At 32.9% G+C, this 18,432-nt stretch overlaps 1 protein-coding gene across 1 annotated transcript; it reads left to right on the top strand.

The window, feature by feature from the left end:
* The first annotated feature begins 9,195 nt into the window (after positions 1 to 9,195).
* On the top strand, positions 9,196 to 11,268 carry LOC127840853 (uncharacterized). Its single transcript, XM_052369288.1, has 5 exons — positions 9,196 to 9,329; positions 9,905 to 9,955; positions 10,475 to 10,516; positions 10,757 to 10,831; positions 11,069 to 11,268. Exons 1-5 carry the CDS (start codon positions 9,241 to 9,243, stop codon positions 11,172 to 11,174), a joined length of 363 nt encoding a protein of 120 aa, XP_052225248.1. The 5' UTR covers positions 9,196 to 9,240; the 3' UTR covers positions 11,175 to 11,268.
* Positions 11,269 to 18,432: the final 7,164 nt, after the last annotated feature.

Here is an 18,432-nt window from a genome sequence, read left to right as displayed (position 1 = left end):
TAAACGTCCTTACACACAGCCACGGTTTCTTGGTCCAGAAAATAGTATTGTTCGGTGTCTAAAATGATCATTTCGCCAACGCGCAGTATGCCGTCGAATGATTTCTTCCACGGTATGCTACGATGGGACAACGCTATTAGTGGGCAGTCAAAGTGGTCAAACACGCTAAGTTCATAGTCATATCCATAACAGTCATCAAAAGTGTACGGCAGTTTGTCCCCATTCTCAAAAGTCGTGCCATTCTCATTTGTTGGGGTTTGCAAAAGATCACTGTCAAATTTAACCTTGTAACTAAACACTTCGCTATTTTCGTCCGTTCTCGATCGGTTTTCTAATGTCACACATTTCGTACATATATTTAGATATTTATTTTGAAGCAATGACATAAATAAATTTGTAATGTTTGAGTTAACATCACCATTTACGCCGACTTTCAATACAATATCTAATGACGTGTTTATTATTGGTGTCACTGAAGAATTTTTATCCTCAAGATTGGAGACATGAGAACGTATGTCCCACCATTTATATTCTGTGCATATATTCCTCAAAGCCTGATGTTGATTTAGTAAATCACTGATAGACCGCAGGATTTCTTTTAAATGAGCTTCTATTTCTGATTGTTCTGTTTGTTCCTTAGGAAAAATCCGCAGCGGTAGTTGTATGAATATATCTTTGTAACTTTCAAATAGGAAAATGCATATTCCGTTTGTCAGTGTTTTCCTTCCACCACAAAATACGTCATTCTGTAAAAAATAAAAATAAAATAAATTTACACAAACTGATAGACTGTTTTTATTGATAACGTAATTATTGAAGAACATCAGTGTGTCATAAATTTCGCTGAAAAATATATTGTTCGTATAATTTCATAAGGACATATATGGCTGAATAAATTTAAGGGTAATCGAAAGTTTAAACTCGTGTTTACTTTATAAACGTAGGTCCTTAATTAAATTATACATTTTTTTAAATAATTATCGTGTGTATTCATACTATGAAACTTACATGTACGTGTATAGTTGGTAGTTCCGGCCTCACATTTAATAATATACTAAAACTAATATCATTAATAGGCATATATCCACTTTGTTTACAGTTTTTAATTATATGCGTTTCATTTAATCCATTGCAGAGAAGACAGAATATATTTCGAAATTCTGTTTCATAAGTTAACGAGGGAATCATGTTATCATCTACAGGCATTAGAGGTGATCTGAAAATTTGGCAAGCACGCTCTATTTCAGCGTCATATGCTGCCCAATTCCCCGTAACGTTGCATTCATGTATTAATGGGTAGCATTTTCCGAATTCGAAGTCGTACTGGGTTTCATTCTTTAAGAATTCAATATGACAATTTTCGTGTTCCACCACTGTAGGGAGCAAATCACTGGCGTTGTAACTAAGACCTGAAAAGTTGTCACATTTCAGCATTGGTTCAAAATATACAAAATTGTTTCCGCTTAAGCCATGGCAATACGCACAATACTTGTTTCTGTATATTTTGAAAGTTTTGTTGTCGTAAACTGGCGTTATATCTTGCAAATTTACACTTTCAGTGTATGTTTGTTTGCATAAGCGTGAATTCTTGTCCTTAACATGCAATGGGCAAGAAGTAACCCCGAGGTGCCCATAATATGCGTATTTCAGACCGAACGTAAATGCGATGCATTGTTTTGAAGAAACGCTTATATCTTCGTTGACATCAAAATATTTGTCACTGATGATATCAACACAACAGTTTCCTTCGTTGTCACAGGTTGTTGCGTTACAGCTGCATTCCTGACAACACGAGCCAGGTATCTCGGAAGGTGTTGCATTGTAAGTGCACAGCGGTGTGTACGGACATGTTTCTAGCTCCGTTTCAATAATCAACTGACGAAGTCGCAGTGCATGTTCCTTTCTTGCATTTATATTTCCAGTTGCATCCTTTGCGTTATCAACGGTTGTTTGTGCAGAGGAAATGTTTTCTTGTGCTGTACATTCCAACCAAAGTAGAAAAAACAAAACGCTAGTTAAATTCCTAATTGGATACATTCTGGACACCGCAATGTTCGCTCAGCGTGATACAATATTAATAAAAACTGACAATGTGCTCGGAATAATCTGTTTATATAGCTACTGCACTTTTTCCCAATATCAGACACTTCCAACGGGTCACATTCATTTTCTGTGGTTGGTCCATTTTGTAAATGTATAGACGCTGAGAATGTTGCGTAAATTATTATAATAACCAACAATAACGGTTCCAGTTGTTCTATATCACAGGAAACTTAATGTTTTAAGTGATTTGCCATTTGCGTATTACCCTTGAGAAATAACAATCGTATCCCTAAATTAATAATTAATCGCACATTATTAAGTCAGTCTGTAGTCCCTAAAGCTAGGCACTCGCTGAACCATACGTGTTAGAATTTCACTTTTGATTGTCATACATATTATTGTGTATGTATATTATCCACATACAGTCGTACCTTTCACTGTCATATATATGACGAAGGTTTGTGTGTACGGGTCGTCTGTCGAATATCGAGGTTATGGTTTGTTTTTAAAGGGGTTCCAACGTTATTGTATCCGCACTTAAATGTCCAGACGGAGCAATTATGAATCTAAATTAGATGAAGAAACATTAAGTTTAACAACAAAACGTTTTCTGAGTAAAGGTTATCTGTTCAGTTACTATTTAAATAAGTTATAGAAGCGTGCGAATATGGAGAAATGCAATAATTGTGTTACTTAAAGTCAAAGTATAAAGTCAAAGCTTATATTGTGACCAAAAACAAACATATTATAAATAAGAATACTTAGTATATCGAAAAAAATGATTAAATTACATTTGTGACACGCACGTGTAAATGGCTAAATAAAGGGATGTAGTCAATATCAGCCCTTTGTTTTGTCGGGGAAACTAGTAAGTACAGATGGGATCTTAGCACAATTAATCACTTGTATAATAAAATAAACCATATTGACGAGCACCCTGAAGACATAAACGTAATTGATGCCTATCAAGCTGAGCAATTATATATTTTTTCATCGAAATGGCGAATGATCCCATGGCGTGGTTTCCAATTATCATTAATAACAATTAATCGATTATTACCAACTCCTACCGTTTTGAGGATACAACAACCAATCATATGTCATTTTTATAATTGTTATATCAGTTCTTTAAAGTGTGCACTGCCAATTGTTTAAATTAAGCGTAACTTTAATATATACCCGACAACTATTTGTCAAATTTCGGATATTAAAAAACGCTTGTCATACGGCAAATGAAATGAAAAGTATTTTGTTATTATTATTTGTTTTATTTGTATAGCGTCTTGAGGAAAAGATAACAAATACTGGCAAATTGGTATATTTTAAATAAAAGAACACTACACAAGCGGACACAATTTGCAAATAAGGTTGTCTTGACACTTGACGTTATTGCAAGGGCTCCATCTTATTTAAGTATCAACACTAATAAGATATGTATTCGCATCATCTAGAGATTTTGCCGACAATGTTTTATTCCGAAAATCTGTATAATCTGTGAAAGTGAAAGTTCAATCGCCTATTAGACTCTTATTGACCACTACGCGCACATATTCATACGTGTCCATTCTTATGTATGCGGACGATATTGTGCTAGTCTCAGACAAGGAGGAAAAGTTACAAAGCAGTATTTAAAACTCTCCACGACTAGTGCAAACGTTTGCGCGTGATAATTAACACCAACAAGTCGAAAACCGTTCACTTCCGGCGGGGCAGAACATCACGGACGGATAAGGAATTCCGAGTTGGTGAAACCATCCTGGAAACGGTAGCGCAGTACCGATATTTTTGTTTAATGCTGTTTTTGATATGTATAACCGTTTGAAAAATTCTATAATATTTTAACATTGACGACATAATCGTAACCATTTGAAGCCGTATATATTTGCTGTTTATATGATATCTGTTTTCTCAGTCCCATTCATACATCACTTTTTATGACATAGAACGGTATATATATATGTTTTACGCGTAGAATGAGCTTAACAGCTAAGGTGACTTATAGGTCCAATGGGCCGGGTGCTTATTTTATAAGTATATATTATTGTTTTTATTATACGAAATGCACATGCCGCTATAATAAACTATTTACTTACTTACTTACTTACTTACTTACTTACTTACTTACTTACTTACTTACTTACTTACTTACTTACTTACTTACTTACTTACTTACTTACTTACTTATTCAACCGTGTGGTATAACCTTTGGTGCGTCGTACATGGTGCGTGTCTTTTCATTTAATATCATCTTAAAAATTCCGGGATGAGAGTGAATAAAGTTTTAAAGATGTACACGTTTGTATGTCAGCTGCCTATGTAGATGTAGGTAAACAATTATTTATTCTTACAAATGTAACGTAAATACATATTTTCTGAAACCTCATCGCTCAGAGATTTTATATTTAATTTAGTACAGATGATCGGGTTAACACTGTGGTATTTAAATGCCATAAGGTATGACCTTTTGGCCTTTAATGGCCAAGAATTTAATGCGATGATGCGTAACTTTTGAGCTGTTGATTGAAGAGAACTTGGGGCGGGCATGATAAATAACGCTTAACATTGCTATGTATTTACAGTTACGGATCCGCGTCGATTCAGCTGGCTGCTTGGTGACACATATTTATTACGTACGGGCATCGATCGAAATACTGGCGGCCTCAGTACCTATGTCATTGTAACTTATATTTTGAAGAAGAAATGTGTTTCTATTTCATGCAAATTGGTTCCGTGTGAACTATTCTAAACAAAAGAACAAACAGAACGCATATCTGAATAATTGCGAAATGCCGACAATTGACATTTAGAACAATTGGTCGTTATAATCGTAGCCTCATCGTGAATAATTAGAGTTAGTGATGATTACTCGCCTGAACACATTCCATCACATTCCAGTGGAATTGGTCTATGTCGTGAAAAAAATAATTCTGAAAAAACAACAGCAACACAATTTGACAGAAATTGCTTGACAGTTGTAAACTATGGTCCGAACTAAAGCACTGTTCTTATTGTTAACCTTAAAGTGATATTATGGGCATCTATCAGTTTATAGGTGTCTGTCGCAACCGTTGTTTATTTTTGGTGTTTTCACTCCATATACACTTATATTTGTTAATGCAGCTTCAACATACTAAAACAATATCCCGGAAAGAGAAAAAATAATGCATTTGAATCAACCGTACTTTCGTTTCACAACTGATCATGCATGTACGATGTGAACCTAAATCTAGTTTTAGTGCGGATTCGTTCATACGACACAAAGACACAATTTTGTTTTACGAATCATTTCGGCTTACAGGACTGGGTGAGTCGAGTAAGAATATCTAATATAAAATATATTTTTTAAACAACTTGTAGCAAGATGAGATGCAGATAATTGGTCAGTAACCACATTTTAATTAACTCTTTTGACCTGTTAATTCTTTTCAGCTCAATTCAACAGTGCAATATGACCATAATATCACTTTAAAGCGAGATTATACGATTTTGTATATGTGTTAAATTGTAATATATTGATAAAATATGTTACAATAACACAAACTAGGCAAGAAAAATTATACATTGAACACGAATTTCATCAAATGTAGCAGAGACAAATTAGCGCCCCGAGCCGACTGTGACGAAGATATTTCGTACATATTTTCCTACAATAACCGAAGCATTCGTCTTTTTAGTTAGTGTTCGTGTGTCGAATGAATAGATATCGTTGCCGGAATTTAAAATGAACCGTTAAACTAAATTTAGATTCACATCGTACATGCATGAATTTTATTTTTTTATTGATATACATGCTGGCGAATTCGACTGTACAGACATTTTCGATTTCAGAATTAAATATCTGGCTTATTTCGCATTTTTCGACACATGTTCTTCTTAACTTTTACTTTGATTTATATTAAAATATATGTATAATAAGTTTTTTTACACATTTTATGTAAATTCATAAATATTTAACAAAATCGTATTGTCTCGCTTTAAAAACATTTATCTGATTATGACCTGCGGGCATTACGCAAGAAATAATGCCCAATATGGAAAAAACGCATACTTTTCAAGGTTAGGTTACATTCATAATTGCTCAGAAAACAAAACTAAGATACACTTTCAATTATATTATCTTCATTATTGTTTTTCCAACAACATTTACTTACAGAATGGATATATTCTTTTTAATTTTCGAAACATGTATATGTAATATGTACACATAACACGCTGACATGGAATATAACATTAGTTTGATAAATCGGGCGGACATCACCATTGTTTTCAGTAAAAATGACATGTTTGAATGTATATACTTCAACGATTCTGGTTATATATCATCATTTTCCTCCCTGATGTGTACTGTCCCAAACCATTTAGAGAAAAATGAAACATTTGTTTACTAACTTCCATTTTATCTGAGCCGTTTTCTCAAAATTTACAAATAAATGACGTTACGGACATTGTTCATATATATATTCAAACGGAGCAAATTGTATACATTATTAACAGGAACTATTGCAAATTGAACATGCTTGTTTAATCATAAATGTACAAGATTATAATGAAATGTACTTACATTTTAACATCATATTCAGTTTTATTTTCAATTTCACGTGATATCACCCAACAACGCTAAGTCGACCGGGACAATTTAACAGTGTTTGGTTTTCACCAATTATATCGCTTTTTAATTTCGCAGATCACCATTTTGATTTAACAGTTGAAAACGGAAATGACGTCACGATCTGGGCCCGTATTCACCAACCACCTAAGTATTAAGGCTAAAATTTCCTTAATTATCTAAGAATTTACCTAAGGCAAAAATTTCCTTAACTTTCTTACTAAGTAAGTCCCTTAGGTAGAACCTAAGGTAAGATTTGTCCTTAAATACTTAGGAAAAATAAATGCGTTTTCGTTTAAAAATAATTCTATAACTGGAATCGTCAAGCCAAAAATATTACTATATTTAGAACATGACGTTGAAAAGTGCTCGCAAAATGGCGGAATGTTATTAGCGCACAAATGTGTTGATAAGAAAAATCTTAATAGTACGTGTAGATGATGAATAAATAATATAAAAAGTGCATAATGTAAGAGGTTTACGCTTCCGGCATCTGTCGAAACAGCTGTCACAAAATATCTGTATCGATTTTATGCTGTTGTCGTCAATCTCTTAATCAACAACAAACATGTACACAAATTTGGAAAAAACACGGAAGTGAATGCAGACGATAGTTGGAAAAAAATGGCGAAACAACGAGCGCCCAACTTTACATTACAAGAAAACACCCTCCTCGCTCATTTGATGGGTGAAGAGTACATGAACTTCGGTATGTCCAGGCATAAACTGGACAGACATAGGTTTACCAGCCGTAAGTGTTATTATATTTTTTTATCGTACCGGTATATTAATTACTTTCGATAAGTTTATTCCTTAACATCCAAACACTTTAATTGCAGATATTTTTTATGACTGCCTTTTAAAGTATGAACATAATTAAGTATTTTATGGCAGCGATTATTTCCCTGCTTTATAATGTACCCGTAAAAGGTACTTTCCCAAATGAAGAAAAACTACAATTGCTGTCTGAAAATTTCCCAAAAGGAAGGCAAATGCCATCAATTTTGTTCCATAAAAGAGCATTATCTGCAAGTTAACAAATAAAATTATTACTTTGCTTTTGATACCATTGAGCAATTAAAAAACCCTATCATTCCCAATTGGAAGATTTCATGAAGCGAAATTTCCAAATTTCAGGATTTTTCGCACTAATTTCTCCAAATGGGTAAGGTACTTTTCCTAATTGGGGAAGACAAATGGCTGTATTGACGTTTATGTATTAACTATTAAGCCATTGTTGTTATTCAATTTATGAAAGTTCATTAATATTATCAATGTCTAATTGCATTTGATACAATTGTTTTAATATCATTGAGTGCACAATAACTAACAATTAGAATGTTTGCTTGCAATGCGTTTCACAAAATAAAGTATATTACCCTGTATCTGATTTGATTTTTATACCCCCGGATTGAATGATCGGGGGTATATTGTTTTTTCAAAATGTTTGCCTGTCTATCTGTCATTCTGTCCCACAACTTTAACCTTGGTCATAACTTTTACGATATTGACAATAGCAACTTGATATTTTGGCATGCATGTATATCTCGAGAAGCTGTACATTTTGAGTAGTGAAAGGTCAATGTAATCACATAATGTCTAAGGTCACATTTATGGCTTTAAGTGGCGCAGTAGGTGGCATTGTGTTTCACAACAACAGCAATTGTTTTTTATTGTGTTGACACAATATGTTGTTATGTATCCCATATTAAAGGCAATACTTAAATTAAATTTAAATAATTTTTTGATGATATTATTGATTAGGATAAGCATCTTATCAAAGTGGATATAATACTGGAAAAAAGAATGAAATATATCCTCAAATTAAACATAAAAAACACAGTATAAAGTGAACATTAACCCTTTGCATGCTGGGAAATTTGTCGTCTGCTAAATTGCCTTTTACTATAATTTCTTCATTTCTACACCGATTCACTTCAAATTGATACTGAACCTCTCTTATGACAATACGGTCAATCTCAACTATGCATGGCCCCATTACCAACCCTGGGGCCCCACCCACATAGACCACACCCACCCAAAACTGCCTTTTACTATAATTTCTTCTTTTCTACACCGATTCACTTCTAATTGATACTGAACTTCTCTTATGACAATATGGTCAATCTCAACTATGCATGGCCCATTACCAACCCTGGGGCACACCTAGGTCAAACATTCGGCGTGGGGATACGCGTCGGCCTCTGCCGCGCCATTTCTAGTTTGAATATTAACTTCTATAAACATAACTTATTAATGCAGTTTGTCAAAACAATATTTTTTGTAAAATGGCAATAAATAATATTATATAGTCATTTCTTTGTGACCATAATTGAAAAAAAAAGCTTACTAGAACTGTTAAATTTTAATTATAATAACAATCAACTTATTTTGCTGTTTATTTTTGTTATTGGATCACAGGCTATATTAAACGTTCTCTCCTGATGGTGCACCTGTCAAAGTATCACTTAGTTCTGTTTATGTTTTGCTTTTTATTATGTTTTGTTGAGTGCATATTATTGTATAATACTCAAAATATTACAGGCAGTCCTCCGTTTAATTCAAAATGCACAATCCTCACTGAGGCTGTGATGAACGTAATTGGAAAAGAGGGAGTTGACATAATGGGTATTGGACCCAGCAGCCTAGACACCTCTATTTTGCAATTGACTGATATGCGGTAATTTGTTTAAAGTAACATTAAAATGCATACAAAAATTAGAACATTTACTCTTACAATAAGTTCTTTCAGTGACGTATTGACATATTGTAAATGTAGCATACCATAATTGAATTGCTTTGATGTTAGCCTTAAAATAATGCTATAATAATTTTGTGTAAATAAAGTATATAATTGATATTTGCTTAATATAAATACAAGTGTTAATAACAAAATTAGTAATGTTGTCTTGTGTTTGAACAATTTATTTGTTTTGTTTTTAAATTCATTTATTTAAAATAAATAAATCATGACAGCGACTCTTTCAACATATATGCATAACCACAAATGATGTAATTACTTAATAAATGGAACTATTAAGACAACCAATACACTTCAATTTATAAATAAGAGTATCTCTTATCTAAACATGTCAACAGGTAAAGTAATGAACGTGCATGTTAAACACAATATTTTGACAATTCATATACAAGTAACAATTGCATAAATAAACAATTAACATGTAACAACAAATTTGAATTATTGAAACAAATGATGTTGATTTAAAAAAAAACATATTGTCAATATGCTTACAGTGATGATGACCAGCAAGATGCTGAAATCAACATGACCATGTGTACTTCAAGGTAATCATTAAAATACACAATTGATGATAGCTTGAACTTATAACACAATTAATCAAGATATGTGTTTGTCAGAAACACAATGCCCCCATGATTTACCATGCATGTGTATCTCATGGAGCTGCTCATTTTGAATGGTGAAAAGTCAATATTCAAATAATTAAACAAGTTTATGTTGAATTATATTACTTTGAACATTGCTGAATGATTCTGACAAATTAATATGGTCCTTGCAAGGATCACCACTCAAAATGCGCAGCTCCATGAGATACACATGCATGATAAATATCAAGCTGCTATGTTCAATATTGCAAAAGTTCTCAAATTTTACCCAAGGTTAAAGTTTTGGGACAGAATGACAGACAGACAGGACAAAAACAATATACATTGTATCCCCGATCTATCGATCCGGGACCATACAAAATGAAATATTAAATGCACCAATGATTTTTGTATATGTTTCAAAGTGAAATTACATTTTGAATAGGTCTATAATTGATATTTAATATTATTTAATTTTAGTGCTGCGATGTCAAAATCAGTTTCCTTTAATCCGAAAAGAAGGTGAGGCATTAATTATGAAAACATTATTATTGCAATTAACTTACATGCAATTTCATAAACAGAAATTTTATATATATATATATATATATATATACATGCACATGCATATCATTTGCAAAAAAAACACTGGCTATCAGACGAAGGCATTATTTACATGTTAATATAATACCAACATATCTTGAATATCAAAAATTGTAATGGTAAATACATCTGACTTTAGACATGATGCACTTATTCCAGATATACACCATCGATGGCTGAGAATGGCTATAGAAGCGCAACTATTTCTCCTCCAGACAAACCTTCACCATCATGGTATGTATGTTATGTATTTTAAAATATAATAAATTATTCTATACAAGCATCTAGATAACAGAAACATGTGCATAATATGGATGACTGAACCTAAAGTGTTATCATTTGACTGAACCTTAAGTGTCATCATTATTTACCATTTTTCATTATACAAAAAAGAAGCCATTAAAATATTTACTGTTTTTGAAAATTAAATAAAAATTAAATAATTATACCATGTTTTTAATATCCATTTAGTTGCAGTCATTGCAGTCTACATGAACTTAATGCCTTGAAGAAGAGGAAGCTGGAGCTTCAAATACAATTGTTTGAGGCCCAGTTGGCGCGATTTGATGAGGAATAGATTATTATGTTATTTGTTATTATTTTGTTATGAAGATATAGTTTAGTTATATTAAAGAGTTACATGAAATTCATCTTCATTGTGTATTTCTTGTGATTTTTGGAAAAATTGTATACAGTAACTTTAGTAAGTTTAAAATGTTCTAAAAGCTTAAATAGTTGTTTCAATTGAAAATGCAAGTCATTTGAATTAACAGGTCTGAAAACATGACTTATTCAATGTGAATATGAGTTGCGTTCTGAGAAAACTGGGCATAATGCATGTGGGTCAAGTGACGTCCCAGATAAGCCTGTGCAGTCCACACACTCGCTTTTACATTTTTCGTTTAAATGAAGTCTCTTCTTAGCAAAAATCCAATTTAGGCGTAAAGTGTAGTCCCTGATTATTCTGTGTGGACTGCAATATCTGGGCTAATCTGGGATGACACTTTACGCACATGCATTATGCCTAGTTTTCTCAGATCACGACACCTATGATCTAAAAAAATGTATTTGCTACTACATTCCTGTAATGAGAAGGCCATCTTCATTTCCATGGTAATTTTCAGGATGATCTGGTAAGGCATCTATGTCCAAAGGATCCATTGGCAGATTTCGCATGTTGCATATGTTGTGCAATACAGCACATGACAAAATCACCCTGTTAATAAAAATATTAATTAAGTTAGACAAGTTGCATAAAAATGTCATAAAAACCTAAAATATGTATAACATGTAATTATAACATAAATAATACTTGAAACATATGCATTTTTTGTTCATGTTACTCACATTAGTTCAGGTGCTGTTTAGAGTGTCGTTTTTTTCAAGACAGGGGCAAGATATTAATCATTAATGTTACTTAAAATGAAATTACATTAAAATTTTAAGTTAGCTGTAGAGTCATACAAGCATATTTATTTCAGAAATACTTTTTTTGAAGCTGTGTTAACATAAAATTTAATCTTCATGTAGAGAACAAAACTATATCTCTCAGTGACTAACATATTCTGTTAAACTATTAAATTTGTCGTAGTGACTGTTCACTGTGTATCAAAGTAAAATGATTACAGGTTCTTATAATGAACTCACTTGCATGACTTTAATGGATGCAATCTAATTTCATTGTGCAGAATCGCCCATCTCCTTTTCAAAATCCCTATGGAGCGCTCAACCACAGATCTCGTACGTTTGTGTGCCCTTTAATACAAAAGTAATGGTTAAAGTATGATCTTTAATTTTCTCTTTTGTAGCAAAAGCATTATATCACGTTCATGATCAAGTGGGTAATTCACCTGCAATAAAAGCACCAGTCATTAATATGTATTAAGTACTTAGAATTGCACATCATTATTGTATAACTTAATAGTTTTTTTTATGAAATGTATTACATTAACAAGGCTTGTCACCATAGAATGACATATGCCCCCTTTTTCCACATTTTTATAAACCTAAACGCAAAGTGTTTTTCCACATTTTTTGAAACCTAAACGCAAAGTGTGACAGAATTTCTTATAGACGGACATTGCAATCACTATATGCCCACCTTTGGGGCATAAACACATTTAATGGAAGTTAAACACAATAACAAAATACAGTATTTACAAATAAACACCCACTTATTCACATTAACCTTATAAGCAAATCGTAGAGACTTGACTGTGTAGCTCATTAATTATTCAAACATTTCAGTGAAAGATTTATATTTAGCATGAGGGGTGCTTTTATATTGGTTATGGTGTTTATTAGGGAATATCTGTACCAATGTTGTAGAATTTACAAATGCAATTTATCTAACCGGTTGTAAATCAGCTGGTGCTCATCAGCTGGATTCATAAATGGAGTGAGGAGCCATCTCTTGCACGGATATCCCGAATCCCCAAGTAGATATTGATGTTGGTCATCGACAACATTCTGCTCCATGATTTGAAATAGGCCACTTTGCCTTAAGATTCTGGCATCATGGACAGCCCCAGGCCACAGCGGTACAATGTCTCTAATCAGACAATTGGCATCAAACATGATCTGTAATAAAAAACATGATATAGAGATACATTCATAGTATTAATAGTCTATACTGGGGGACATATTGTTTTTGCCGTGTCTGTTTGTTTGTTTGCGTCAAACTTTAACATTGGCCATAACTTTTGCAATATTGAAAATAGCAACTTGATATTTGGCATGCATGTGTATCTCATGGAGCTGCACATTTTGAGTGGTGAAAGGTCAAGGTCATCCCTCAAGGTCAAAGATATGGGGGACATAGTGTTTCACAAAAGCATCTTGTTTCCACTGTTTTATTTGTAGTATAGTGAAAACACTATACCATATTGGAAAACTTATGAACAAGAAATAAGAAGTTGTATAAAAATGTCACAATCCATGCATTTCAGTATAATAAAAAATATAAGAAAGAAGACTGTTAAATTGGCCCCAAATTTATTATTTGATTGTTTTAGGAATTTTAAATCAAATATCCATATTTATCATGCAAATAACAAATGGTATCAGTATAAATCATGAAATTAAATGCATACATTGAAAATGTTTTTTCTTGATTTATATAAATGATTAAATCTTCATACATAATAATAATAAACATTGAACACCAATTAACAAACCCGAAGAATATAATATATTATATAGCAATTTTTACAATAATTAAAAATATAATATAAAAAAAGGATTACCTGTGTGTTTATGGAATGGTAACCCATCCGATTCACATACGCCGGTTCATCAACAACTGGGGCTTGAATCTGGACATGCGTCCCATCGATAACGCCAATTACATTTGGAAACCTTGCAATATTGAAAAAGTCTTCCTTTATTTGTCGGATTTCTCCGGGAGCAGTTGGAACACTGATGAATTGTCGTACAATTTCAGGCTCAGTCAAAGCTTGAGTAACTTGGGATATGACCCTTGAAACTGTAGGCTGCGAAACCTCATGGATATCTCCATCATTAAGTTGAATGCTAGATGTAGCAAAATATCTTAAAGCAATCAAAATCTTTTCAATACTATTTAAACTATTGTTCCTGAAGCGTGTTGGTCCAATAAAAGGAGTCAGTTTGTCATTTAAAAATAAAATCCCTTGCCTATCCAAACGATAGCGTTCAATCAACTCAGAATTTTGAAGACTGTCGAGTAAATCAACTCTATTAATGAAACGTCTTGCCATTCTGAAAAAGAAAGTCAATCATTTAAGCAAATTAATAGAAAAAAGTGTGTACTTACTTAATAATTCCGAGATGATACAGTAACACACATTCGTACATTGCAAAAGGGAAAGGTAAACACAATCTGACATGCGATACAGTATAACCACAATGACAGATATGTAAACACATCCCAGGTTCAAGTTCATATTGCCACTTTAAACTCATATCCCTTCCATTTCTTCAAACATATGATGCATGCACTGAAAATGACGTTAAATGATACAAAAATGCAATTATTATGGTAATCACAAAATTCGCGTAAGTTAACAACAATGTTACTTCCGTTATACTGTTTAAAAGCCGGTGTCGCGTGAGAATTGCAAGACCGTGAGGCAGTTAAGATATACAGGAAGACAACAGGTTTTGCGCATGCGTAGTATGTTATAAACATGTTCGTGAGGAATGCAAGACCGTATCAACGATTCTTACCCTATTTTATGATTATTGCAAATGGTGAATGATTTAGATGCTGAAAGTACACTCAAAACCCCCGAACAAGATCGTCACGATTTGTACTCGTTAGTTTTCTTATTGCGTGAACACAAAAAATAACTGTTATTATAATGTAAGCAGATTGATTCGGCCCCAAGCTATTTCGGTTATTTAGTTGGGGATATAATCTGGGTCATTTATTATTAAAGCTTATTATAACTACCAAGTTTTAGTTTCAAATAGTCGTTGTGATGCGTCGTTTTACTTGGTATTCCAAGATGTTCACATGCAGGCGTGTTGTTTGTTTTGCAAATGTTCAGACAGAATTTGTTAAAAAATGTTAACATTAACTACTAGGATTGCTTAAAAACATACATATTTAAAAAAAAATTGAAAATCAATGTGAGACAGACTCCCAGTATAGGCGCAGTGTGTCAATGCCCTAGAGGAGCTTTGCAATTAAAGTGAAGAAAAAGAAAGCTTCAAATATTTTAAGCATAGGCAGACATATGACCATGGAAATAGTATTGTACTGTAACACACTGACAATTTTTATTATGTCATCCAGTGTGGTCAGTTTCTGATATTAGAGCGAGCCAGAAAACTGGGCCTACCCAAACTAAGTTGTTTCTGGCATTTTGTATATTACGTATTTTACAGTGAAAAAATCATAACTAATTTAAATATAAATGTATTTTAGAAATTTAAAACAAATTATGCAGCAGTAAAGGACTAGGTATATGTAAATCTCTACAAAAGATGACAACGTTTTGCACAATCATTCTAAAAATGAATTGACTAATTAAAACCTCATATTAGTTTTTTGTGGCAGTTGTTTGTTTTTGTTGTTTTTTAATAATGTTTATACAAGGAATGGTTGAAAGTATGTCAACATTCTTCCATCAGGGATAAAACTTTCTTATAACTGATAATAATAATTATTATTATAAATGATTGTTAGTATGGTTATGATATTATGTATAAGCCATAATCTGTATTGTCAGTATCTTTGATAAAATTGTTATTCTAGTGTTATTATTAATGAGAGTGAATCAATCTCAATGCAGAGTTGTTCCTTGCTCTCACATACACCTCTGCAACGGGCTCAGCATCTATTAGAAAAAGAACCGTGTTTAAACCGAACAAACATATTCAAAGTATATTTAATTGCACATTGAGGATAGAAAACATTTTACAATGAAATACCACCACCCATGATTGTAGGGAAACTTTGACCCCTTCATTTATGTCCAATCATTATCTGATCTACATGTAACAGGAAATTCCTCCCTTGAATTATTTATTATGTTGTACTTGTATTGAACAGGTTTGATACTAGCCAATGTATACAATGTATCTTTATTCAGAATTGTTCTCAGACAGAGATATTAAAGCAATTTATTTTCTTATAAGATTCATATTATTATATTGGGGTTTAAACATATTATTTCAAACAAATACTTGGTCTTGCACTTTTCACGGGCAATACATATCAGCTGGTCAGCCAAATATAAGACACCAACACCGCCAACATAATTATTTCAAACGAATACTTGCAAAACATTTACTTGGTCTTGCACTGTTCACATGCCATACAGCTAAAGCTCACAACTAAAAACAACAAAAGGTGTTTTCAACGCGGCTTAGCCAGCTTTAGCGACTTCAAGTGTTAAATGTTCGACTTATAATACAACAACAACAACATTTCTAATACACCATATATTGCTACGAAGAGAAATTTGAAAATTGCAATGAATATATAAGGTTCATCTTGTTATAATAAAACAAATGCATAGTATGCTCAATATGTTCCATTCGAATGTTCATGAACAGCACAGTAATACCAACGTTTCATTTTTCGATCGTGAAATGTAACTGGTTCGCATTAAAAAAAAATGAAATAAAATGCATATCAGATTATCTGTTAATGAAACAACGAAAGTAGGCCTATATAAAATTATGGTTACAATCAAATTTTAATTTATATCTAAATAAATAGAATCGGTGTCTTTTTAAAAATAACACAATAAAACAAAGGTCTAAACATTTTTAATAAACAAAAACCCCATTATGATATAGATGTGTCATTTGCATTTAATAAAACTATTTTCAAACAATTGTTTTTATATATGTATAATTAGCCACCGGATTCACTGTAAGACTGTTTACAACAAGTTCAAAATCAATTTGAAATAAATGCTCATGTTTACAACGGATTTTTATTCAACTCCCTATAATATGTATATGAAACGTTTCTGATAGTCAGTCTGTCGTTTACTCATTTATTTTGATTACGCCATTTCTCTCTTAAGGATTTATGATTTTATTTAAGTTTTACAAAGCAGTTTAATTTAGTGTGCGGCTTTAACCATTTATATTGTAGAAAATAGCATGATACATCGTTACAAATATAGTATTTCACTCGCCGAATCCGCTATCATTGCGATTTGCTTGTCGGAGTTTTCTAATCACTAGACCACGTGACTATGTTGGCGGAGCGATCGATAATTTTGCGACTGGTCAATTGTATGAAGTATGCAGAGAAGCTTACGAAATATTAACACAATCGTGCAGAAAAAAACATATAAGATTATTATCTGTATCTGTTTCTAATATTCGTTAATTTGAAAATAATTAAACATTTGTTACAGTATATTTGTAAATATTTCTTCTCGGCGAATCGCGGCGTGATTCGGCGGATCGATGCTGAGGCAGAAACAGACGCGGCGTCGTCCGCGAATTATCGCCGAGTGCCTTGGCAATATGCCGAGTGAATACTAGTTGCGGATGCGGAGAAAACTTCGAAAACAAAAGAATCTGTTCGCGGCATAGCCGTGGACTTTGTTGGTTTTTTGTGAGCTGTACTGTATGTACATGTTAGTCATATACAGGGGCGTCGGAAGCAAATTGACATTGGGGCGCCGGAGAGGGTGGGTATGTGAGGGTGTATCTCCCTCCCTTTGGGGGATTCCCTGGGGCCTCCTCCGGAAATTTTTCAAATTTTAGCATCACATTGCGCATTATGGTGCGTTTGTATGCCTGAAACCTGACCTTATACATTTCTATTGCAGGCATATTCTGAATGACAAAAGTTGTGACAGACAGACGATGGAAAAGTAATCTCTATGTGTCGCAGTTTGTACTTTGTAGCAGGCGACACAACAATAGGGATCATGTTGGTTGAAAGAACGTTCTTCGGGATTTTTTTCCGAAATTCCATTTTGGAAATTTGAAATTTGTTGGTTAGTTTGCAGTAAACATATTGAAATGACACAAAAAGTGGTAAAAAACATTTTAGAATTCTTGATGTACTTTGAGTTATTCAAATGAATTAATTCAGGTATCCTGAGGTATCTTTAATTTTGTGATTATTAAGGACTATTGGATATCGGCACATTTGTTTCATGTCATACTTTCCTTTATATTAATAAAAAGAAGCCAAGGGTTAGATCATACCGACAATTAAAGATTCCCAGGTTGAATTACTCAAGAATAAAGGGATTATCGTTATAAAAGAGACCGATTATTTAACAACATAATTGACACGGACATTACCGCGGGCGGTTGATGGCAATCAACAATACACGTGTCATAACCGCGAAAGCGTGATTACCTTGCTTCGTGGT

The sequence above is a fragment of the Dreissena polymorpha genome, chromosome 8 (genome assembly GCF_020536995.1).
Source record: "Dreissena polymorpha isolate Duluth1 chromosome 8, UMN_Dpol_1.0, whole genome shotgun sequence".
Lineage (NCBI taxonomy): Eukaryota > Metazoa > Mollusca > Bivalvia > Myida > Dreissenidae > Dreissena > Dreissena polymorpha.
This window is presented reverse-complemented; position numbering and strand designations above follow the sequence as displayed.